Source organism: Glycine soja, chromosome 16 (assembly GCF_004193775.1).
Source record: "Glycine soja cultivar W05 chromosome 16, ASM419377v2, whole genome shotgun sequence".
NCBI lineage: Eukaryota > Viridiplantae > Streptophyta > Magnoliopsida > Fabales > Fabaceae > Glycine > Glycine soja.
This window is the reverse complement of record NC_041017.1, coordinates 4438314-4463663: the sequence shown is the minus strand read 5'-3', so window position 1 is coordinate 4463663 and position 25350 is coordinate 4438314. Positions and strand designations below refer to the sequence as shown.

Sequence of the window (25350 nt, the reverse complement as noted above, 5' to 3'; positions counted from 1 at the left end):
ATTTCTGCTTAAAAATTTATTTTTACTTATTTTAAAAACAAATAATATCTACTTATTAAAAAGTGTTTTTTTAAATATTTATTTTAAAATTATTTATTTAAGTTTAGGCAAACCAATCCATAATTAATTATGATTAAGTAAATTTCTTATTTAACGTTTTTTTTAATATATTTGAGAACAGGGAGTAATTCAATTTCAACAAATTTGTTGACTTGTACTTGTGTGAGTTTTGGATATATCAAGATTTCATTGTTGGATTGACACGCTAGTAACGAGTAAACTTCGTGTACCCAGTAACAGGGTAACTCGACTCTATTGAGTGATGAACAATCGCTTCTCCATCTTGAACTAGACTTTCCAAGTTGCTAAGAAAACCAAAGTTTCGTTTGGTCGAAAACGCACGCGGTTTGACCCACTTTCACCTTCACCAAGAAGTGGTTTCATCACTTGGTGGTTACACACCACACCACTGTGAAGCGTGAATATGAACGTTCCTTTTAGCCTCTCTTTCATTTACCCTTTTCCATATACCGCATAAAAAACGTTCCTTTTAGCCTTCTTTGTTCCAAGTTTTTATTTTTAAGGGAGTGGTGCTGAAACTACCAAGAGGGTAGCCAGAAATTAAAATGGCACATTTGCAAGAAATAGATCGAGTCAAGAATGAAGTTATACGTTTAGAGCGCGAATCTGTCATTCCCATTCTGAAGCCTAGGCTCATAATGACACTGGCCAATCTTATTGGTACTGTTTTTGTTTGAATCTTTTTTGCTCCAATTTGGCCCCTGAAATTGGTCTCTATGTTGTTGTTTTGGTAGTTATAAAAAACATGTTTGGGGAGTGTTGCACTCTATTGTGCTCTGATTGTGTTGTGATTGCCCTTGGAATTGAGGAGTATTGTTGGGGGGTGGGAGTGGAAATCAGTGTTGTTTTTCCCCTTTTAAAAACAAATTTGGGATGCAATTCACTGATATTTCTGGAACCTTTATGTAATTTAGTTTTTGAGTGCTGTTATGGAGTTCAGATTTTGTATATATTTTTTAATTTAGATGAAGAAATTTGGCTAATTTTTTTCCCTTCAATGTTATTATATTCTGTGGTATGAAATTTTGGGTATTATATGCAGAACATAGTTCTGACCGGGCTGAGTTCTTGAAGCTCTCCAAGAGAATAGAGTACACAATTCGAGCTTGGTACCTTCTACAGTTTGAAGACTTGATGGTATCATCTATTTCTTGATTTTTATGACATAATCATAGTTACCTTTAGGTTGTTGTGGAGCTTGATTCCTTTAAGCTTTCAGCAACTTTACTCCCTCTTTGATCCTGTACACGGGGCACAAAAGTTGGAACAGCAGAAGTTATCTTCCGAAGAAATTGATGTGCTTGAACAGAATTTCTTGACATACCTATTTCAGGTGCCATCTCTACTTCATGCATTCAAGTGTCAATATTTTGGGGATATTATTAGTATAATATAGACTTGAAAATGAAAACCCAAAGATTATGGTGCTGGCCTGCCGCCACTTTAGTCCTTCAAAGACTTCTACATTAATCCTTCAAAGATTATGTCACCAAATTAGTTCCTCAATGATCTAAAAAATGTCACCACATTCATTTTTATGAAGTACTAAAGTGGTGGCACCAAATGGATAAATTTGATAGTTGTTAGGAATCTTTTGAGGGATTAGTTTGTGACAAATCTTTGGAAGACCAGTGTGGTGACACTCTAATCTTTGAAGAACCTAGTAGATTTGGTCCAATATAAAGTAACCTATGGTATTGATGAGGGATGAGGCAGTATAGGGATTGCAACTACAGAGTCTTGAGTTCACTTGTATTATTTGGATGACAGAAAGAAAAGTAAAATGGCAACTTTTTAACATAGAGTAACAATGTTAAAAGTTTGTTGTAGAGTACACACTGTAGGGTTGTTAAAGGGCAAGGCTAAAGACATGGGCTTTAGCTTAAGGTAATCAGGACAGATCTCATTTTCAATAACTATATCCAAAACAAGGAAGAGGTATTTGGTAAATAAAACTTACACGAGTTAGGGGTGGAAAGAATGAAAGTATCACTACATAAGTACATGCATCTTTTAAATATTTTTTCTCATGTTATCTGAAGATTCTTCAATCCTTTATGTAGGTCATGGAAAAGAGCAACTTCAAGATAGTGACGGATGATGAGATTGATGTTGCACATTCAGGCCAGTATCTTCTAAATCTTCCCATAACGGTTGATGAATCTAAGGTTTGTGCATAATGGCATATGGTACTTGAGATGCTTGATTTTGCTGCTAATAGTTGCTGATGTGTGTATTTTTGCTGATGAAGCTTGACAAGATACTTCTGAAGAAATATTTTGAAGAGCATCATCATGATGACCTTCCTGATTTTTCTGATAAGGTATGGCTTTGAATCAAGTGTAGGAGGTACTTATCCATGAAGTCTTTATTCCAATGTCTGTTGGCTCCCCGCCACCTTTTTTAGTTATTGAAGCATCCTTCCAGATTTGTTATTGGAAATCAGAATCTTTGTTGCATTAATTCACAAAATATTCATTTCAGGAGATAGACTTTTCTTATTTAAAATTAAACATTGTGGAGAGGGCTTGATGATGCCTTGATACTTGTTCTAGTTCTATATGCTTCTTTCTTGAATGTTGTTGAACTGATCTTCTACAATTATAAGATTGTCTTCTAAATTTTTAATATTTTAATATCCTTTTTTTACAATGACGGACATACTACATGCTGTCTGAAGTCCAAACCTCTCACCACCAGCCCACTCCAAGTGGCTTAGAATACTTTATATTGAAATATTGGTAGTCCATCCTTGTTGGAGAAACAGAATCTTTAAAACATTGATGAAGTTGCACTGAGTTTTGGCAGCAGATCATGAGTCACATTGATTGATGTAGAGCTGTCAAAATTGGCCTGGTCCGATGGCCCTCCAGGCCAGGCTGTATAAAAGTTCCCCTTGGCCTGACATTTTTAAAATTTTGTTCCTTTTAAAATTAGTACAAATTTAAACAAAAAAAAAAAATAGGCCAATTTGGCCCGGCCAAATGGGCCAGGCTGGGCCACAAAAGAATGGCCTATGAGATATTCAGGCCAGGCTGTTTTCACCATTTGACCCGACTGGCCAGGCCGGACTGGCCCATTTGACAGCTCTAGATTGATGTAGTAGACTGTTGGTTGTCATTCAATATTGTGATGTTAAAGTGTTAACTGAAGACCAGAAGTTTCTAGATTAAGAAGGTCCATTGTGTTTGTAGACCTCAAGTAGATATTATTTGGCTTTTGTTACTTGTTTGATGCTGAACTGTAGTTGATCTTTCCCTCTCTCTCTCACACACACACTGTTGTACACTCACGGTGGAGGCTGGTTCACAATTATTACTTTAATTGGTTGCATTAGATTGGAAAAAAATGTAATTCCTCAGAACAAGTGAGCTGAACCTGCAAATACAAACGCCGAGCTAAAGATTGTAGTTTTGTTCCTTGAGCTTATTCTGTTTGTGAAATGGAAAGCTAATAAATCATATTATTTTAGTATGTTATCTTTCGGCGTGGCATTGGAATTGATCGAACAGCTGACTACTTTGTGATGGAGAAAGTGGACATGCTTATTGGACGCTTTTGGGCATATCTATTGAGAGTAACTAGGTAAGCAAACTCAGTCTGGAAAATTTAGTACTTGATGCTAATGAATAATCCATTATGAGAAGTCATGATATTGATTAATATATTAACTTGTCTCAGCAAGAGATGTAAAAGGCCAATGTAAAATAATAAATTGTTTCCATGGATTATAGTCAAAAAGTCTTTTTATTCTACTCAATGTGGGTTTCCTAATAGCTTCAGTTATGTTTGATTCTCCTTTAAACATTGGTTGCATGAATTCCAATGCATCTAAGTGGAGAAGTAATAAGGGGCTTGCTTTGGCAAAATTACGTCAGAAGGGTTTCCAATGGTAACCCAAACAGACAATTCATCTGTGCAGTGAAAGGCCATATTTTTTAATCTATACATGTGAATGTACCAGAGTATACACAGCATGCTTCTTAGGCTTTTCTTTTCTTTTCTTCACAGAAACCTTTTAAAGTTGTACTGCTTGCAGGTTGGAAAAGCTTCTATCCAGAAGGTTAAAAAGGCGCAATAAGAAAGATCCAAAGAAGGACAATGAAATTAACTCTGAAGCAGATGGGCAGGACCTTTATGTTGAACGGATACGTCTTGAAAGTATGCAACTAAGGTCGTAAAGTGCTTCTCTCTCTCTGCATTGTTCTTGCTGCTGCTACTATATTTCTTGTTATCTTATCTTCTTTCTGGATGAGGACCAGTGCCTTTATATAATAGTATCACTTGTAATAGATGCTTATCTGATGAATTTCTTCATGTAAGATTGACAATTATCTGGAAGTTGAATGTTATTGCTTCTGGTAATCTAAATTCGTGTAAATCCTGATTGTTGGCAGCTTCCATTCAACTGAAGATTTAAAATTCTCATTGTATATGCTCTGTGCTACATAAAATTTTGGTATGGTATGCTCATTACTCTGGAATTACAATCATCAAAGTAGTACAACCTCAATAGAAGTTAAGGTCATGAAACAACTATCTCAAAACCTTAAAAGTTATTAGGTAAAGAGTAAGGACTCATGAATGGTTTTATATTATATTTGTAAAATGTCCCTTAACTTGAGAGCCCTTTGGCGTTTGGCTTTGTATTATCAATAATGCACAGGTCAACCTACCTTGCTGAAATTCAACTTTTTATTAGAAGAACGAGGACAGTGAAGATTGAACTCTAGATCACGTGAACTTTGAGACTTTGATACTTTGTCCTGAACTAACTATCCTAAAAACTTGTTAAGTGACTGAACTATCTTAAAAACTGAAGTTGTTAGGTGAAGTCACATGAATGATTTTATTATTACATCTCTAACCATTAACAATGAACATTTCCAAGATAGTAGTCAACCTGGATTGAGGTTTTTGGTCTTCCTTAAGCTTAAGTATATGAGCATGGAGAATTCTATTGTGATAAAATCTTTAACTTAATTATATATAGAAATTTTAGTACATCTACTGATTTGTATTTGAAGCACATGATGTTTGTTTCTCACCAAAAATGCTATGCTCATGATCTATGTTGCATAAATTTTTGATTGTGTGATAATCTGGTCACTCACTCATGTGATGATTTATGCAATTTCCAGTTTCCGTAATTTGCTGGGCAAGACCTTAATCCAAGAACCAACATTTGATAGGATAATTGTTGTCTACAGGTAGATCTTCCTTATATCTCAAACTTCTGTTGAAATTTTGAAATCTAAGAAGCAAACTATTTTTCAGGGGAGCCAGAAACAAATCAAAAGAAGAACGAGGAATATATGTGAAGCATTTCAAAAACATTCCAATGGCTGATATGGAAATAGTTCTTGTGAGTTACCTCATTTGTGAAGCTTTTAAAGGACATTCCAATTTTTATTACTAACTTTCCCCCTAACAAATACAAGTAATAACCTTGGTCAAGAACTTGTTACTTGGCAGCCAGAAAAGAAAAACCCTGGATTAACTCCAATGGATTGGGTCAAGTTTCTTGGATCAGCTGTAGTTGGTCTGGTTAGTCTTTTGACCTCAATTTAGTGTTTCTGTTTTTGTGTTATTGTTTTTCTTCTTCCTGAACAAATGCATCTAATGTTCTTCACAGGTTGCTGTAGTTAGTTCACTTGAAATGCCTTCAGCTGATTGGTGGGTCATCATTGCTGTTGTCTCCACAGTAATTGGTTATATTGCTAAGACTTACTTCACGTAAGTATGTTGATTGTTTCCTATCATTGCAAATATATGCTATGCAATGATTATTGTGAAAATTACCTGCATATGGCTCTGAAACTTGATCTATTCTTTATGAACAGTAATTTAAAGAAATCTCTGCACTCGGTGACTTATTAAATTGTTGTCTTTTCATTAAATCATTCTACTTTTTCTACCAATTCTTGGTTGGACTAGTCATTATTCAATAGTCATGTTGCTTATTGAATCTTGTTCACATTATCATTGCCGCATCCTACTAGTTTGTGATGTATAGAAGTAAATGCATTTGAAAAAGATTTTTAACCCTAGTTGCCACTAATTTCTTTTCCCCATAGGTTCCAACAAAACATGGCTCAGTACCAAAATTTGATTACGCAGTCAATGTATGACAAACAACTTGACAGTGGAAAGGGTACGCTTCTTCATTTGTGTGATGATGTCATTCAACAGGAAGTAAGTGCAAGCTTGATGCATTCTGTGTCTTTTTTTTTTTGTCTTCAAATCAAATCAGTATATTGATAATTTTTGTTAATGTTTTTAGAATTGTTTAGAAAGTAGGATAGGGCTGGCTGTTCTAATGGTGCCTGAAACTGGCCAGCTTTTTTCTGCCCAACCCTTACTCTTTCTTGCTTTGGTTTGACTCTGGCTGATCTGGGTTGTTGTTATGTCTGTGTGGTGGGTGCTTACTGGTTTGTTTTTGCTTCAGTAATTGCTGGTTAGTCCATATAATTGTGCTCTGTTTTGGTGTTTTTCCCCTTTTGGTTGGATGTAATTGTTCTCAAGTTTTGCTGTTATTAAAATGTCATCTGGTGGAGCTTTTGTTGGTGTGAAAATGTCACAGAGTTCTGATTTCTATGCTATTTTGCTTACTCATGTTATTTTAAATGCAGATATATTTGTTTGAAGATAGTTTTGTATTTTAAGTTGTTATTATCACGCATTTTATGTGTCTTAGGATCTCAGATGTGATAACCTTGCACGTCTGAATCTTATGAATAAACACCATAAGCATATAGAGGTTATTAACTTATTATTAATTGTATAACCAGATACTTGATATCTTGGTATGTGTTCGTCAATCTTGAGGAACATTGAAGTAGAGATTGTTATAATATTGGATATTAAAATTTATCACCTGATGTCTTTGTATTTCATTTATGATGTTTGCAATTCACCAAAATTTGGGTGTGCGTGTGAGAGAGAGAGGACCAATTTTTCTTGTCTGTTGTATGACACACACTGCTACACAACCTAAGAATCCAGCACATACAATAATTTTAATTATTCCAGCTGTTGAATTTTAGCAACTGTGTGATCAAGTATCCTCTGCTAAAGAAGTATTATATGTTTGCATATCAGGATGGAATATTAAACAGTATTGGATTAGTTTGATGACAATCTTTCAATTTGATAGGTGGATTTTGTGAGAAATTCTCTAACAGTGTGTGCATGCATGTGTGTGTATATCTTAGGTTTTGTAAAATTCTTGTTTAAACACTTCTTTTAACAAGTATATGCCTATGTTTTCTCACGGGAGGAAAACATGATCCTATTTGTAAGCAAGCTTAATCATATATTGGCTCTGATTTCTCCCCAATGTACATATATTCTTTTAGAAATATAATGTTCAAAAGATGAACTTTGAAATTTTCAAAACCATATTTGATACTTGAAAGTATTGAAACACATCATTTACTGCAGTGTTGTCTTATATGGACAGAAATAAAGGTTGAAAGCCTGAAGAATCTAACTTTCCCAACTACTGTAAACAATCCTCCTCTCAATGCTCCCATACAGAGTGAAAAATATAGTGTGATACTGTTTGGCAGACAAGCAAACAAATACGTTGACTTTTTATCTCGCAAATGCTCCTCAATTTGTGTCTCATTTTTTAAAATTCTAATAGTTTAGTAAATAAAAGTTTGAAGATTTTGAAAATGCATCTACTACTTAAATAGTATCAGAAATGTGTCTATTTCTGAAGTGTGTATTTGATTACTTAATTTTGTTGCATCAGCTGTTATTTGGGCCTTAGGATTATGCTACTTTATATGTGATAATCAAGTGTACTGTCAAGCCTGTAACCTTTTAAGACTGAAATGAGTGATTAGATTGTTGGAAGATCATTTTGTAGACTCTAGTTGCTACTTGCTACTACTACAAGTTTTGGCTCACATTTCATTTTTAAGTATGTAACTATTCACCAGCCGAACATTTTCTAATGGCTACCAATCTTTAACTCTTTAATGTGTAGGTCAAAGAGGTTATAATTTCATTCTTTATTCTGATGGAACAGGGCAAAGCTACAAGACAGGTATATCCATGAGCATAAGTTTTTAGAAACTTATTTTGCTGTTCTCTATGCCATCTTTCTTATTTAGAAATTCTATTTTGTACTTAGAATAACAAGGTTTCTATCATCATCATCATCATCATCATCATTATCTAAACACTTATATTAGCTGTTTGATTATATGGATCAGGATCTTGATCAATGGTGTGAGGAACTAATCAAAGAAGAGTTTGATGAGGAATGTAATTTTGATGTGGATGATGCTGTTGAGAAATTAGAGAAATTAGGAATTGTTACTCGGGTGAGATTCCTTAAACTATTCCCATTCTAATCTTCGGTGATTATATCTATGTATATAATACTGCCTCTCTTTAAAGGAAAACTTTTTTATTCTGTAACTTTTTTATTATTATTTCGATTTCTTCTTATCTCTCTATATCTCACTCTCTTTTATCTCTCTACAATTACATTTTAAAGTGAGATGAGTGTGTTAACTGTACTAGGAAATTTTGATAATATTTCTTTAAAATAAAAAAGCAAATGGTAAAGATCATGTGGTTCCTTTATAGCGGTGTAGATAAACCTTTGTCAAATGTGTCGTCTGGATGTAATTGAAAAAATAATAGTTGAGTTTTGTTTTCAATTCGGGATTCATTCTTGAACACAGTGATTATCATTTTACAGAGTTTAATATATATTTCCAGGCCGAATGAGAGCATCAACTAAAATTAGAACTTGTGGATTTTATTTTCTTGGTTTGCTTTGTATATCTTCAGTATGATTACCAGAAGAATATTTTCAATCTGTGACCCCCTTAAGAAAATTTTCTCGGAAGATTTTGATTTCTTTGTTGTTGACTGGAAGCTTATCTTGGAATTCAGGATTCTGTTGGTCGATATCAATGTGTCGGGCTAAAACGGGCAAATGAAATCATTGGCACCACCACTGAAGAGCTTGTCCTTAAGGCAAAACAGGGAAGCATGACTTCTTGATGGTGTTTTCAAAACGTGCTTATCTGTCTCATGTACATGTAGTGTTGGTTGATAATGACTATCCTGAAATTGCCTAAGGTTAGAATTTTCCTTTACACAATCCTAGATTGATGTCCCATCTCTTAGATGGAAGTTAGTTTCTGCTTTCTCTATACAGTAAGTCTATGTCAATGTGTTCTCTATATTTTATTCTTTTTTTCAGTAGTTTGTGTTAATAAAACCTAGTCCCTGATTCTATAGCACACTCTATTACAATGCTTGGACTAGTTCTTTATTTTCAAGCTTTTACGTGTAATTGTGTAATTACCACTGAATGTTGTGTTACCTCAACATTGATTAAATGTTGAATCAGTTGTGGGTCAGCATGGCCAAGACAGGTGTTCTTCACTCATACATGTTATGATGTTTTGCCTGTCTTATAAGCTATAATTGATGGCAACAACTAATAAGCACTTGTATTGTTTCAACTTTTTCCGTCACAATTTTAGTTAACCATCATTGATTGTGGATTTTAAAAACATGAGAAGTTCTTTCAAAATTGAGGATGTTAATATATGTGGTTTAATTATTTATTATTAAAAGAAATATTTGTAAAAATGGTTTTATGTAACAATTTTAAGGCATTGTACATAGATCACTTACTCTGTATTATAAATAATATGAATTTTTGGATGAAAGTGTTTCTAGGAACAATTCTTAGATGTGTTTTTTAATGAGTGTTTTTAATAGTATTTTGAAATATTTTTATTTTCATTGAATCATGTTTTATCCTAACTAATTTTTTTATTCATTTTTGAACGCTTGGTACTGATAACCGATAAGAAAAAATTTAGTTAATGGAGGTGCAGGAAGTATTTTACGGATGCAAGAAGCAATGCCTTGAGTTCGTTGCTGTTGGACCCTGATCTAGTAATTTTTGCTATTTTGGGCTCTAGTAAGTCGTGGTTGCGTTTTAGGGATTACTTTTCTAATCTCCTTTTTGTTTCTTTAGCACTCGTATTTTTTAAACTAGTTTTCGAAATTATTTAACATTTTATAAATTAACTTCTGGAATAAAGGGAGGGCACTTAAAAAAAATGCAGATATGAATAGTTGGGCCCTTTTGTGTTTCATCTCATAAGCTGGGAAATTGGGAGATGCTAGGTGCACCTAGCATTATTACTGGTGCATCCAGCATTTTAAGTGAATGAGCGAAAATATTCTTCACTTAAGTTGATTCGTATGAGTCATATGAATCAAGTTGATCCGTATGAGTCATACGAATCAAGTTGATTCATGAGTCATACAGATCGTGTTGATCCATGAGTCATATAGATGAACTTAATCCGTATGTTTAAATTATATTTACAGATTAAGTTTATCCGTACAAATTATATGGATCAACCACGAACTCACGTATCTTTGACGTAGGATAATTTTAAAATTAACAAAAAATACTGAGTGCACAATCAATAGAGCCGGTGCACCTAACATCATCCTGAGAAATTTTCTGCATTGCAAATTTTGATGAAAGAACTTTTTGCAATTAATCAGATGTGGTATAAAAAGTACCAAATAAGTAAAAGGAAGATAGGCAATATATATACAACTAATAAAACACAATTACGCATAATAAGCATTAAAGTATATAAACATATCAAGAAATTAGTAGGGATTTACGATATCTCAAGTACTTTATGATCATGGACCAACTGACGTTTGATTATTTCAGTTTAACTAAAGGTCATGGATTTGAGTTTAACAAATATAATCGTCTCTAATGAAGGATGCTTGTGCTTTAGACAAAAAAAAAAAAAAGAAATACTTTAAATAATATTTGAATGCTTCATATGGTATTTAGGAACATAATAAACTTTCACGATGTAGCTACCATGGATCAGCCGGGAAAATTTCTACATGACATTATGGGAGAAATACACAGTTTTTATAATTTTATTTTGTGAAATGAATTTTAAAAATAAGAAAATAAAAATAAAATCAAATATCTCTCGAGTCTCTCGTACTTATGACAGCCTTTTATTACCTGGTGAATACGCAATCATGTCTTTGACAACACTGTCATTTTTTTTATTACTCAGTTAATGATATTTTACTTGATAGGGTGTAGTATAAAGTAATTCAATTATAACACAAATTATCGAGTGAAACGATAGGTACAGAAATATGACTATGAGCAATGGAGCTCAAAACGATATTGAACTAAAACTGAGTTATTTCCTGAAAATGGCTTCAAATATTGATAATAAGGTCATAAGGTTATTATTGATTACTAATTACAAGTTACAAACTAAGGCTAGGTAGGGACTATTATCTAAGTGCTAGACTATGGAAAGCTTTAAAGAATCTAAGAACTCTTTGAAAAAGTAGTATAGAATAGAGTAGATGTTTCCTGCTAGTAGTATAGAGTATTTAAGACCTCCAAGTTACTGGGACCTTAAAAGACTAATGGTAACCATTCCTTGTATTGCTTAAAATCTACACGATTGTGATTGTGTCATGTGTCTTTGATGTTAATTGATTCATTTCCCTCCATTATGCACATCCTCTATTTTCAGATATTGGTCTTGTGTTCCAAGATCAAGTTTATACTTTACACTTATGAGGGAATGCTGAATATAATTGCCCCACTCCTCAAACATTAGGTACTCAAGCAGAATTAATTGTATTTTTCTTCTATAAATTCGTGCACCTGCCTGTTAACTACATGCTCGAGTAGTCGAGTTCAATTCTTGAATGCTTGTCATGGTTAGTATTGTAGCTAGGCAACGTTTTTAATCGTTTCAAAGGAATTTTAATACTTTTACTGCACAGTATTTCATTTAAATAATAAAAAAACATGGTGTTTTGATAGTAGAAATTTCATTTCAATTGAGAAAATTCATTCTCATTTTAACTATATTTTGTTTTGTTTTCACCAATGATATCTTCAATCGGTGGTCAAAGATTGATTATTTTTTAGATATATAAATTATCGAAGTAGGTTTTATCTTTTTTAACAAAGTCTTTTTAATTCATATGTTCAAGAATCAAACTTCTCATAACATTCTTAAAGAACTCAACTATGTACTGTTGAACATTGTTTGTATAGAAAATAATTTGAATATGTAATTAAATTATTTAATAGTTTTTAACCTTATTATTATTCAATCACAAATAATAAGTTTATTTATTTTTATAGTAGCTACCTCAAAAATAATATTTATTATAATTTATAATTTGTTGAAAATGTATAAATTTCTATACTAACCATACATAAAAATTAAACTCTTACCTTATTAGTTATTTTTTGTCAGATAATCTTGATATGTTCATGGTTAAGATAATATTGGTAATAATAATATACATATTATGCTAATTTTTTTAGACATATTATGGTAACTTCAATATTACTATGAAACTAACTTTTGGTGCTCTTTTATCACGAATTTCTTCTAAAATGAAGGGTAGTAACTTCAATACTACCCTTTTTTCGACTTTGTCCCATTATTTGGTTTTGAGTCTTTTGACACTTAGTAGTCTCGACGTGTCACGCATCTCCACACTATTTAAACCACTATTTTTTTGACAGTACTATTTAGACCACTATTGTGAAGCCTTTTTTAACACATCACTTGATGATCTTGAATCAGCAGGTGCTGTTGAATACATCGTATTTACTGGACATAGTGCAGCCATATGCAGAATTCGATTCTACTTTGTTTGGGCCATCAAATTCTCCCTTGCAGATAGACTATTCCTCAACTTAGAGTTTAACAGTAATGCCCTTATAAGATAAAATAATTTTACAATCATTCATCATAAATTATTATTGATATACATTTAATTTCTTTTAACAAAAGTCAAGAATTTTTTTTTTTTTTTATAAAAGTAAAGAAACTTATTATACACAACGAAATCATATAAATTATTATTGATATAAATTTAATTTTTTTTATAAAAATCAAAAAACTTATTATACATAACGAATTCAAGATTATACTTGAATGACAGTGTAAAATTATTTTTCATTATAAGTGCATAATCTTTTTTCTGGTCAACTTAATAGAATATAAGAATCATTGTTGAAGAGATGACATAGTAAGATTATTCATTCATCTGAGAGTCATCAAAATTTGTCCACTAATTGTGACATTTTCTCCAAATTTTCGGCCACATTTGCAAGTTGCATTTTCCTTCTAGTTCCTATGGTCCGTATAAAGTTGCCTGCAGTGATGAGTGAACAATAAACAATTCCATTCGTAGTATGTGGTGTATTGATTTGATAACAATACTATCAGAAAGTCTTTGACTTGGTTGATTTTATTTTCATAGAACAAGCTACAAATTAACACGGATACACTAGAAATAATGATCATAACCATTGCATAAATTCTAAGATACTAATATCTTTCTGCGAATTAGATATTCAAACCATTCCAAGGCTTAAAAAAAAAGAACAAGGCAGTAACATCTTTTCACTTCAGTCATCTGTGAAAGCAAAAATAATAGAGTTGGAAAATTGTTTTTCTGCCTACTTTCTATTTACATGTTGGAACAAAAAAAAATCCTAATAGGTTTTAAATCATGACGAATGACTATATATATTTACACCTTTGGGCAGATTTTGACAGAGAAGTGACTTGCACTTTTGGAATTTCTCTGAAGAATGATGACAATTGTTTCGTCCCTATGCCATTAAATAACTTTGGATCTTCTAGAGGTCCCATACAGTCAAGTAAGGAAACCATACAAAATGTCAAAAAAATAAAAAATGGCATGCACATATTGCCTCATGATGCAAATGAGATGAAAATGATGGTATTCACAAACATCTGTCAAGCCATTACTTCAGACGTTATGAAAACTGCTAGCACAAAAGTGAAAGGAGGAACATAGGATTTGTAGTAACAGGAACAGCTCATGTGTTTGCCACTGTGATGAGATTGCAAGTGGCATTAAACAACTGATCATGATAAGAGCTTTGCAGTTGCTGAAGCTGCAACATTTTGCAAATCATCTGTCCAACATGTATAAAATTGGAAGTGTCAATAATTGAAGTTTAATATGATCAGTTCATTAAAATATTCACAGTTTGTTCACAATTTATTTGTTTCTCTAATAACTGCAATAAACTGTTAAAATTATTCAACTTATCATGGACCAGCCAACAATCAAACACTGAAATCAGATTTAGGGATTTAGCAGTGGAATAATCAAGACAAACTGTCAAATACTCAAACTTGAGAAGATGCACAAAAAATATAAAACTGTAAAAGTGAGCTTGAGAGATTCAGATCAAACAGGTTGAAGACAGCAACTATTAGCATGAAATTAATAATAAAAAAACACAACAAAAAGAACATGTATCTTAGAGGACATTTGATATCACTGTTATGTAAGATTTCACTGATTCATAATACATAGTGCAGTTAAAGAACGTGAATGGTTATTGTTTCCCAGGAAGTTCCATCTATATATGGATCATATAGAATGATTATTTTTATTTGTATTCCATGCAAACACTAAAAAATTAAATGATTAAAGCAATTTGCAGAAGGATGTTGTATATTAGATTTAGATCCCTCACCTAAGTCAAGTATTTTGATGGAAACCAAAAGCAGCATTCCATTGCTGTTCAGTATGACTTGCAAAAAGTTTTCAACTTTTCAACTGTTTCAATTTCTCAAGAACATGTTTCATTGATGGTCGAATAGAAAGAGTCTCTTCTGTGCATGTTAACGCGAGCTTTAAAAGCCCCAACAATTTTTCCTTAGGCCCTGCTTCCCACAAAGTAGATACAAATAGCTCGGAACAACGCCTTTCTGTCATTAGCAGCTCTGCCCATGGTACAATATTGAATCCATTTCCATACTCAGAAAAAGATGGATCAAGTGACTTTCTTCCAGACATCAATTCTAATAACACTACACCAAAGCTGTAGACATCTGCTTTGTCAGAAACCCTGCAAGTGGTGGCATATTCCGGTGCAACATAACCAAATGTGCCAGCCACATCAGTGGTGGCATGCGTTTCGGATACTTCAAGTAGTCGCGCCAAGCCAAAATCTGACAGGTAGGCATTAAGATCTTCATCAAGTAAGATGTTGCTAGGTTTGATATCCCGGTGAACAATGCGAGGAACACAAGAGTAATGAAGGTAAGCAAGGGCCTCTGCTATGTCTTTTGCTATTTTGTAAATAACTGGCCACTGCACATTTTTCCCTGACCTGTCATGTATGAAGGCTTCAAGGTTCCCACCAGAAAGGTAGTTGTAAATTAAGAACATTTCAGCCTTTCCTACGTAATAGCCAACAAGAGTCACAAGATTTTTGTGTCGAATTCTGCCTAATGTCCTTATTTCTGTTTCAAACTGTTGAATGCCCTGAAATCTACCTATGGACAACCTCTTTATGGCAACAAGAAAACCTGGGGACAGCTCTGCCTTGTACGTTGACCCAAAGCCACCTGTGCCAATTAGATACCGGATGCTGAAATTTCCAGTAGCTGTGACTACAGTGTCATAATTCAATTCAGTTGGAACATCTTGAAAGGTCACTACCTGTCGCCTTCTAATACTGCTAAGACGACCAAATTTACTCCTTCGAGAAAAGATCACCAATACTATTACCAGAAGTGTGCAGAGAGTCACAGAAGCAGACGTGACCACAGCAATAACCATTGTCCTTAATTTCCACCGTTTATGCGTACGCTGGATTTCAAGGGGGAATGGAAGAGAAGCAGGTGAGTCAGAATATGGATCAGGGCAAGAGTGCAGGTGTGCATTTCCTTTATAGGAATCACAAACACTTGGGTGTTGAAGATGAGGAATATGACCAGAAAGATTGTTAAAAGAAACATCCAGTTGAGCAAGATTGGCAAGAGTAGAAAAAGTTAATGGTATTTCCCCGGAAAGGTTGTTGTGATCTAGCAACAGTGTTTCAAGATTTTTGGCATTTGACAAACTCACAGGAATTGTTCCAACTAGAGCATTGCGAGACAGATTTAAAACAGCAAGGGAAGTCAACAGGCCAAGTTGGGAAGGAATTTCCCCGGTTAGATTGTTTCCTCCCAAAAGCATCCATTTCATGTTTTGTAGGTTTCCCAACTGACTAGGCAGTGATCCAGATAGTTTGTTCCCACTTAAATCAAGACGCTGAAGCATCATCAAGTCTCCTATACCAGGTCCAATTGACCCATCAATCTGGTTGTATGCGGCTTCAAAATCTATCAACTTCCGGCACCCCCAAAATGATGCCTGGAAATTCCCACTGGATAGTTGGTTCAGACTCAAGTTAACTGACAATGTCTTGAGGTCATTACAGTTTGAAACTAACTGATACAGTAGAGTTCCATTGAACTTGTTATTATTGAGAGACAGAGTGTAGGAGACATTACGATTTGCACCAGACAGATTATCTCCAAGAGAAAACAAAGGTAAGGATCCACTGAAACTGTTCCAACTGAAATCATGGCTAACAACAACAGTGTTGGTCTCTTCAAAACCAGATCCAATGAGAGCATTCTTTTGAAACCTCCAGACATTAAAACCATTCAACTCTAGGAATGAAGCATCCAGTGCACTTGCACCACAGCTTTCATTCCTAAACCCTTGAAGAGTGCCAGATATATTATTCCTGCTGATATTGAAGTACATCATACAAGGAACCCGAAGCTGCAATGAAGGCAGATACCCCACCAAAATGTTAGAACTCAAGTCCAAGAAACTTAAATTCCTACACATCCCCAAACTCTCTGGAACAACACCGGCAACATAATTCTGCGCCAAATTGAGCACCCTCAGAGAGCACAAATCCGACCAGCCACTAGGCAACCGTCCACCAAGGTTGGCCCTTGGCGCCCACAAAACCCTCAGACTCGAAAGCAGCAACACTTGGTGAGGTATGTTCCCAACAAAGGCATTAAACTCTCCTCTAAACCCATCCTCCAAGCCTCCCTCGTCGCGATCCTCGAACAAATCAGTGAGCACAAGCACAGACAGTTTAACACAATTAGCCAACTCCTTGGGGACCCTTCCAGTGAGGGAGTTTCTAGAAACATCTAGAACTCTAAGTTCAACAATATGGCCAATCTCAGAAGGGATTCTACCCTCCAAGATATTCCCATCAACCAAAAGGGTCCTCAAGTTTCTACATTCCCCAATTTGGGGTGGAATCTCCCCAGTCAAAAAGTTAAGCGACAACCTCAAATGCTTTAAGGAATCACAACTACCATTCACAGGAATCACACCAGAAAACTGATTATTGGATAAATCAACGATTTTTACATTCCCAGAGCCAATAATTTCACTCGGTATCGAACCGGAGAAGGCATTACCGGAGAGGTTAACAACTTGAAGAAAAGTAAAACTCATCTGGGTGGGGATTTTCCCTGAAAAGTTGTTACCTTGAAGCTCAAGAACCTCGAGAAACTGGAGATTCACCAAGGTCACCGGAATCTCACCGGAGAACATGTTTCCGGCGAGGGACAGGACGCGGAGCTCGGACATGTCGCCGACGGAGGGCGATAGCTCGCCGCCGCGGAGGCCGGTCACGTTGAGGACGGTGACTCTGCCGGCGACGCCGCACGCGACGGCGCGCCAGCGGCAGAGATTCGGGGAAGTGCGGTTGGACCAGGCGGCGAGGAGGTTGGAAGGGTCGGAAGAGACGAAGCGTTTGAAGCTGAGAAGGGACAATGCGTCGCGAGGAATAGTGGCATCGAGGGCATTTGCGTCATTTGAAGTGAAGAAGAAGAAGAAGAAGAAGAGGGAATGAAGAAAAAGAAGATCCATGTTTGAGAGTGTTTGATTGGATGAAAAATGAAAATGAGTTGTGGAAACTACTTTCCTTTTCAAAGATGCAGAGTTTGTGTGGAAACCATGGTGACTGCCGGACAGATCTCGCCGGCGAGGGGGTGTTGCCGGAAAATGGAGGTCCGGCGGTGAGAGTCAGTGAGAGAGAGAGTGAAGGAAAGAGATGTGAGAGTGGCAAAGCAGCGAAATACGTTGAAAAGTTATGTCTCATTTGGAGCGAAAACGGTAACGTTTGTCTCTCTCTATGATTTCCGTAAATAAAAATATGTGCATTTTGTTTTTTCAAAGATAATTTTTTTTTTATAAAGATAATGTGCCTTTAGTCTTCTCAAATTCGCGTCTTTTCTTTGACTCATAGCATTTCCAAAACGTACAGTTGCTTAATGAGCTGATTAACTTATTGATAAATATTAGTGATTAATCGTTACTTTTTTATTAGAAAATTAAATTTTTTCTTTTTTTCAAGTTGTTTAAAATTAAATAATTTTATTTAACAATTTTTTTATTAGAATTGATGATATGATAATGTGTTGGTTAAGTAAATTGTTTATATAAAAATATTTGTGGTTTATATAAAAAAATAATCTTATTATATGTGACAAAAATGATAATGTAAAAAAAACTTTATATTATTATTATATTCCAATTAAAATGAAAATATAAAAAATGCTTTTTAATCTCAAAATAAACAAACACTTCTAGGTTTATAATTTAGATTTTTTTTATTATTGAGTACAGAATATGACTATATTAAAACTATATACTGTAATTTCTGTTGAACAGAGTTTTTTGAAAGATTAAAGAGTTTAATAATGATGTATTAGTATAAAAGTTTTTACACTAGAAGTTACTGTGATTTTAAAATTATTATTATAAACTAGTAAATTTATTATAATAATGATCTTGTGATTGGATCATAATAAAAAAATCTTATCACCATATCCATTAATTATATTATATCTACTTTCTTTAACATCACGATTTTCTATTGCAGTAGCATATTACTCCCACATCTTTCTTGCTTCTCCTTTACCTTCATGCTCCAATCACATGTGAATGTTTCATTGTTTTTTGGTGTTATTAGTATATAAGTTCGCAAAACAATAAACAATTAATGCCAAACCCGTGCCTGCAGCTTTAAACATTATTTTTGGGATTAAAATATTAACCTATGGCTGTTATTTATTTATTTATTGTTGTTCATACTAGCCTATGGCTGTTATTTATTTATTTATTTATTGTTGTTCATAATAGCCTATGGCTGTTGTTGATAGAATTGTGACACACTGACACCCGATAAGAATAAAAATTATGAAGGGCCTTAGCCCTCTTGTCTGAAAGAACAATAATTATGAAGATTCTATGTAGGTTTTAATTGTTTGTTACTATAATTTATAATTTATTTTATATGTACATTTACAAATTATTTCAAATTACTTATAATACTTTAGTTTAATAAATAAATATTTATTTATGTAAATTCAAATTAATGCTTATTTTAAATTAATATAACAAAATATTTTTAAACCTAAAATGAATATAAAAGTACATATTTTCGAGGAATTAAATGTCCCTAATTTACCAATACCTTAATCGTGGAAAGTATATCAACGGTCAAAGAGTCAATAGATGATATTGTTGGAGCAACATGATAAAGCTACTATCGATGAGCTAAAATATAATACTATCATTACTATGAACAAATACTTTGTATTTTCAAATTATAATATATTATTATTATTATTAAATAATTAAAATTAACAAATAATAAATATTATACTTAATAATTTAAAATATAAACTAATGTTTGATAATACTTTGCCTGAGAGAAAATAATGCAATGTTGTAAATTTGTAATGTACTAGTATAATATTTGAAAATAAATATATTCGGGTCAAAATTTGGCCACTAATGATTGTTGATGTGCCCCTACTGCTGCTAATCGGGAGGCAAGGGCTATTGATACTAATGAGGAGGTAAGAATTGCAATTGCTGCAATCTTTGAATATCTCAAAGTTCACACTCCCTTTTAATGCTTTGCTTTAGTTCCATGAACTTTGCCGATTGCTCCGATCACGGTTGAGAACTGGTCAAAGCCAACATTTCCCAAGTCTAGTGGGAGGCTCCTCAATACTTAGTGCTAATGGAAATCAAAGTCGACAATATCATAAATATGTCCCATGTTCTACCAACTGAAAACTTTCACCCATTCCTAAAGGGATTTGGCAAATTGTTGTTCTAGATATGTAGTGGTGTAGGTGTCGTTTGAGGTTATGAAACATCGCACAATAAAAATTACACACTGAATTATTTTTTTTAACATCATACATTTTTTGGGTGCTTAGAATACACTTGAGTTGAGATAGAGTTAGATGTTGGAACATAACATGGGTGACAATGAAAGTGAATAAAATATTGTCAATATTTTTCAAAATTTAATTAAGAAGTATCCGTCATAATTTTGTATTATTGGTTTTTAGTGGGAAAGTCATAAGGTATTGCTCACTTGTGGAATTGCATGTTTTAATATCTCCCAAGGTCTTATTCACTTCTATTGCATGAGACATACAATATATATGTATTTCATCTATGATTATTAAACTCTCGAGTTAACTCGTCAATTCTTACGAGTTTATGAGTTCACTTATCCTCTGTAAATTGACTGTTGAGATAACTCTTTTTTTAGTAGACTCTGGGCAGAGTCTAAAAATTTTATGTAAACTCAGTAAACTCTCTCAAATTTACCACTGAGTCAATGAGTCAGCAAGTTAAAAAAATTAGACTAAAATATAAGTCATTTTAGGTTGTTTTTTGTTTGTTTAGTGTTCAACATACTTTCATTTAGTGTGTTATTCTCAAATACCAAAATTCTCACCTTTAATAAAATCAAACACTTGTTCTCTAATAACATCAAACTCTCAATGAGAATGATCTACGACTACTATAACATCTACAAGTTATTATCTAGTAATAATGTATTACTAGACTTGCTTATTTAAGTATTGTGAAATTTATGATTTACTATTTTATTTTATTATATTGTTGAAATGTTTGATTGACGTGTTATTTATAGATATTTTGTTATTATTTTTATATGAAGTAGACTCTTACGAGTCTATGAGTTGAGTTCACAAGTCGAGTCTATAGAACTCTCTTATGAGTCTACCCTCTTCTAGCTAACCCTTTCCACTAGGATATTAAGAAAACAACACCTCCTTCTCAAGGTTCCATTTTAAGGACATAGATCTATTACACTTTTTGGGATGTCATATTCACTGCGGCTCTTCTTACAAAGGTGTTTATAGACACTTTATAGGATGAGAAAATTTTGGCTCTAATCCTAAAATGTTTTGGCTAAGAAATTCTTGTATCCAGAGTTAGATATTCTCTCTATTAAGCTTGACTTCTTCTAATCTTGCCTTCTTTATTCTATCTCCCTTTTCTTGCAATGAGATTCAGCAAGTCTAGGTCCTTTTATAAGCCTTGAGGTAGCCGTTTCTAATTGCTAAAGAAGATTGGAGGCCAAGTCAATCAAATTGTGAGTTGTCTATTTCACACAATTGACTGTTGACTGTCTCTACTTGAACAATTTGAATTTCAAAATTGTGATGGTTGGTGCTTGTTGTTTGTTAGTGGTTCTTGACATCTTCAGCTTTCTCATGAAATGCTATTATAAAGAGATTGATTCCTTAGTAGAATATTTCTATGTTTTTGCTTTCGGTGACTACAATGTTGGTGCAACAACCTTTTATGCTCTTGGTTGCTTTGTCTTAATCAAGACTTGATGATTTTTTTGCAAGATTTGTGCTTATTGCTTTTGAGTCAATGCTTTAATGCATTTTGCATACATTTTGATCCTTTTGTTGCTTCTGGTGTGCGCTTTGGAATAGTTCTTCTTCATTCTTTATCTAGTTGTACATCCTCTTATGGTACTTAAGTCATGTGTAGCTTTTGATATCTACTTGTTGAATAAATATACTTTCTTATCCTACTTCTAATCATATACAATTTCTGATCTTATTGCACTTTGATATGAGAAAGTAGACCATGCCTCTCATGCTTATGGTCAACTCTATTTTTGGTAGTCTTACTTCTTCTAATGTTGCAAAATCTGTCTGGAAGGTTGACATGTTGTAGACTAATGTTTTACGCCTTTTCTTATGCTTATTGATCATGTTTTGTTTTAAATTCAAGCAATCAAAGTAAATATTAGTAGCTTTAGTCTAAAAGACTTAGAATTTGTTACTTAAAAGTTTGTGATAATTAAAATATTTAATCCCAAAAAGAGTTCTACTTCAACATTATATGTATAGGTACCAAGTTAAGAATGTATAAAAAAGTTAGTTGTCATTGTATGATGACTGAGACTAAATGGGTAATATTTGCACGTATAGGACCGATTTAATAAGTTTTTACCTATAGAGATTAAATTGAGAATTTGTGACACATATAGGAATTAAATTATATGTTTAACCAAATAATTATATTTTTAATTAACACTAATAAAACCTTCTATAATATTCTTTAAAGTACCCGATGACTAGTTGAGTAGTTGTGACAAGTAAAACAGTTTGTAGTTTAAGCTTATAGTAGCGGTCTTTTACTAAAAGTGTCATCACGTCATTAGCATTCCGCGCGATAATATTGGAGGTGTTTACAATTCTATCACTTCTGATCTCAAAAAAATATTTTTCCTCAATAATTAATGATTTTAAGCCATCTTTACTGATTTTCTTTATTATTGTTGTTGTTATTATAAACAATTTTATGTTGAGGGTACACTTAAGGTTTGAGTTTTAATAACATTTGCTTTTATAAATGATTTTAGGTATTAATAATATTTCTTATACATTAATTATTTGGTTAATTATTTTTTTTATAATATAAGACTTTTTCTTTCGCATTTTTCAAACTCATTTTTTCTATGAGTTTTATATCCTCATTATTATAGGAAAGCTTGCATAGTATGACATGAGTTTGTAGATTTTTCTTGCAAGTGAATTATTATTGTAGTTTTTTATGAGTGCTTTGATTTTTTTTACGGTTTTTTTCTTCAAGTTCTTTTATTTTGCAAAATTTTCTGTGATTTAGCAAAACCAAGCTTATTTATTTGTGTTTGTTGAAAATCAATAGAAAAAAAATATTTTTATACGTATTCTAATACAAATTTTGTTTTTTTTTTTTATAAAAATTTATGTTTCTTGTAAATTTCCATGCAAAAAAATTACAGATAAATTCTTCATTTTTTTATTCAATAGGAGGAAAAAGTAGAAAAGTAGAAAAAAACCTGAAAAATATTATTTATAAAGAAAAAATATTTAATATAAATATAATTAATTATAAAGTAACTAATACCATTAAATACTTAAAATCACCACAAAATATAATATTATCAAAAAAGTAATATTTTAATTATTTAAATCCTCAATTTTTTTTTTCTCAAACTCTGTGTTGCTTCTCATGTTGTGGAGTGATCAATTTTTCAAGCAGCGCCAAGTCCCATTCAAAATCTATGGCAACTCAGAATTTCAAACTGTGGTCGTTGTCATCCACCAACACAGCTACATCCCACCAAACCCTAGCAAGAAATGTGGCAATATATGATTTCTCAAAATAATGAAAATGGAAACATATTATTATTTTTTTCCAAAACAAAATTGCGTTTATCTTAAATTTGAGGGAAAGTTGGTAAAAATATGATGAGGACATTCAATTCGGCTCACTCCTTCCTACCTGTGATGTGTCATGCGTGGGTTCGTATTGACGGAAAAGGAATTTTTCTTTTTTTAATAGTATACTAAATTTATTCCAAAAGTTATAAGTACTGGTGATTTAGGCTTTAATATTATAAAAAAAGGTCAACAATTGTAATTCAATTTACTTTTAGAAATTAAAATCACCAAACACTTATAATTTTGAGTAAACTATCATTTTAGCCTTTAAATTATAAAATATTCTTAATAGTCTTTAATTAAAAAATAGTAAATAAATACTTGAAATTGAAATTTTGTCAACCAATTTAGTTGTTAGTTATCCACTAATCCCATTAGAAAATGGGTGATGTGGTAATTTATATGATACCAATATTTACTTATAGTATAATTTTTATTTTTAATTATATTTTTATTTATTTATAATATTTAAATTTAAGACTTTGTATAATAACTTATTAATTTTTATTTTTTTTATAATTACTGTAATTAGTATCTTTGTCTTTCCGGTGGGACTTCAAGATTTATAAGTTTTTATTCTTTGATCTCACTATAAAACTAATTTTCTATTTGAGTTTAATTTCATTTAAAAAATTTCATCTTTTTCTAATAATATATTTTATAGAAATCAAATTAAAGTTTTTTCTTACAAACTCACCATGTATTATCAATTAAGTTATAATAATTTACTAATTATATGTTTGATTCAAAATTGAATTCCTTCTATGATAGGAGTATGTGCAAGTTTTCTTCGTTAAACAAAGGTTAATAATGACATTTAATTCTCAAATAAATTATAATCAAGTTAATAAGAAGGTGTCACGCACCTCCACTTAAAAAAAGAAGAATAAAATCACGTGTTTCCATACTAACATCTTAGATGGAATAAAAGGCACGCAATTAAATTCCTACACATTTTGTAAGCACGATTGCCCTAAAGCGTAGGAAATATGAATTATGAAAATTGCATGGAGAGATACATTGGGGAAGCAGCAACCACTATTTTGCTCGTGATTGGACAAATAAAATCATAAACATGTGATATGCTTAAATATTGAACTGCCCAATGGTTAATATTAATTTTGAAATATTGTGATATGCTTAAATATTTTTATTATAAAAGCACATTAAGAATAAAACTTAACATAACTTTTTATTTATAGCAAAAATTATTAAAATTTAAAATTAATTTTAAACTTTTTTAACGTGAAATTAGACATATATAAATTTATATAAGATTAATTTTAGTTTTGAAATCAATTTTTTTGAATGTTAAATCAAACATATGTTAAGGAATGATTTGGTTGGATCAAATTAAGAAGAGGAAGAAAGAAAGGCCAAGAAGAGAGAAGAAATGTGCATGAAGTGATGATTTGATTGGAAAGATATGTGAAGAAGTTTTTGAAAAAAAACCATGAATCCTACACTTAAAATCTTCCTCACAAAATTGAGGAGCTTTCAGTGGAAATGGGTAGAAACTACGGTCCTTTATAAAAGTAGTGCATTATCTCTCCTCAAATAATGTTACCTCCATGAAAATAATAATCTCTCTTTTTTTATACTTATATAATAACTTTAATTTAAATTTGTTTATATTATTTCTTACCTATTTCTCTTTAATCAAATTAATTCTATTCTATATTATTTTTACTCTATTTCTCTTATAACATATTCTCTTTCACTCTCTTAAGAATCAAATACACTCTAAGAATTTTACTAATAAATGAGAATACTAGTCAAGGAA

General features: G+C 32.5%; 2 protein-coding genes across 2 annotated transcripts; one reads left to right on the top strand and one right to left on the bottom strand.

The window, feature by feature from the left end:
* The first annotated feature begins 263 nt into the window (after positions 1 to 263).
* On the top strand, positions 264 to 9571 carry LOC114390716. The gene is made up of 15 exons (XM_028351574.1): positions 264 to 741; positions 1124 to 1218; positions 1301 to 1414; positions 2145 to 2249; positions 2333 to 2404; positions 3554 to 3666; positions 4121 to 4255; positions 5223 to 5291; positions 5359 to 5446; positions 5557 to 5628; positions 5717 to 5817; positions 6159 to 6276; positions 8078 to 8137; positions 8307 to 8417; positions 8998 to 9571. Exons 1-15 carry the CDS (start codon positions 627 to 629, stop codon positions 9106 to 9108), a joined length of 1479 nt encoding a protein of 492 aa, XP_028207375.1. The 5' UTR covers positions 264 to 626; the 3' UTR covers positions 9109 to 9571.
* A 3882-nt stretch (positions 9572 to 13453) lies between these two features.
* On the bottom strand, positions 13454 to 18146 carry LOC114390880 (LRR receptor-like serine/threonine-protein kinase RPK2). The gene is made up of 2 exons (XM_028351797.1): positions 14675 to 18146; positions 13454 to 14104 (listed from the first exon to the last, which is right to left on the bottom strand). The coding sequence occupies exon 1, from the start codon at positions 17872 to 17874 to the stop codon at positions 14746 to 14748; it is 3129 nt and encodes a 1042-aa protein (XP_028207598.1). The 5' UTR covers positions 17875 to 18146; the 3' UTR covers positions 13454 to 14104; positions 14675 to 14745.
* Between the last annotated feature and the right edge of the window lie 7204 nt (positions 18147 to 25350).

Bases quoted from the DNA above. Each gene is read 5' to 3' on its own strand.
- LOC114390716 (XM_028351574.1), top strand. From the start codon at position 627: ATGGCACATTTGCAAGAAATAGATCGAGTCAAGAATGAAGTTATACGT. The intron at 3,667-4,120 runs GTAAGCAAACTC...TACTGCTTGCAG, and splicing joins TATCTATTGAGAGTAACTAG to GTTGGAAAAGCTTCTATCCA. The intron at 8,418-8,997 runs GTGAGATTCCTT...CTTGGAATTCAG, and splicing joins AATTAGGAATTGTTACTCGG to GATTCTGTTGGTCGATATCA.
- LOC114390880 (XM_028351797.1), bottom strand. From the start codon at position 17,874: ATGGATCTTCTTTTTCTTCATTCCCTCTTCTTCTTCTTCTTCTTCTTC.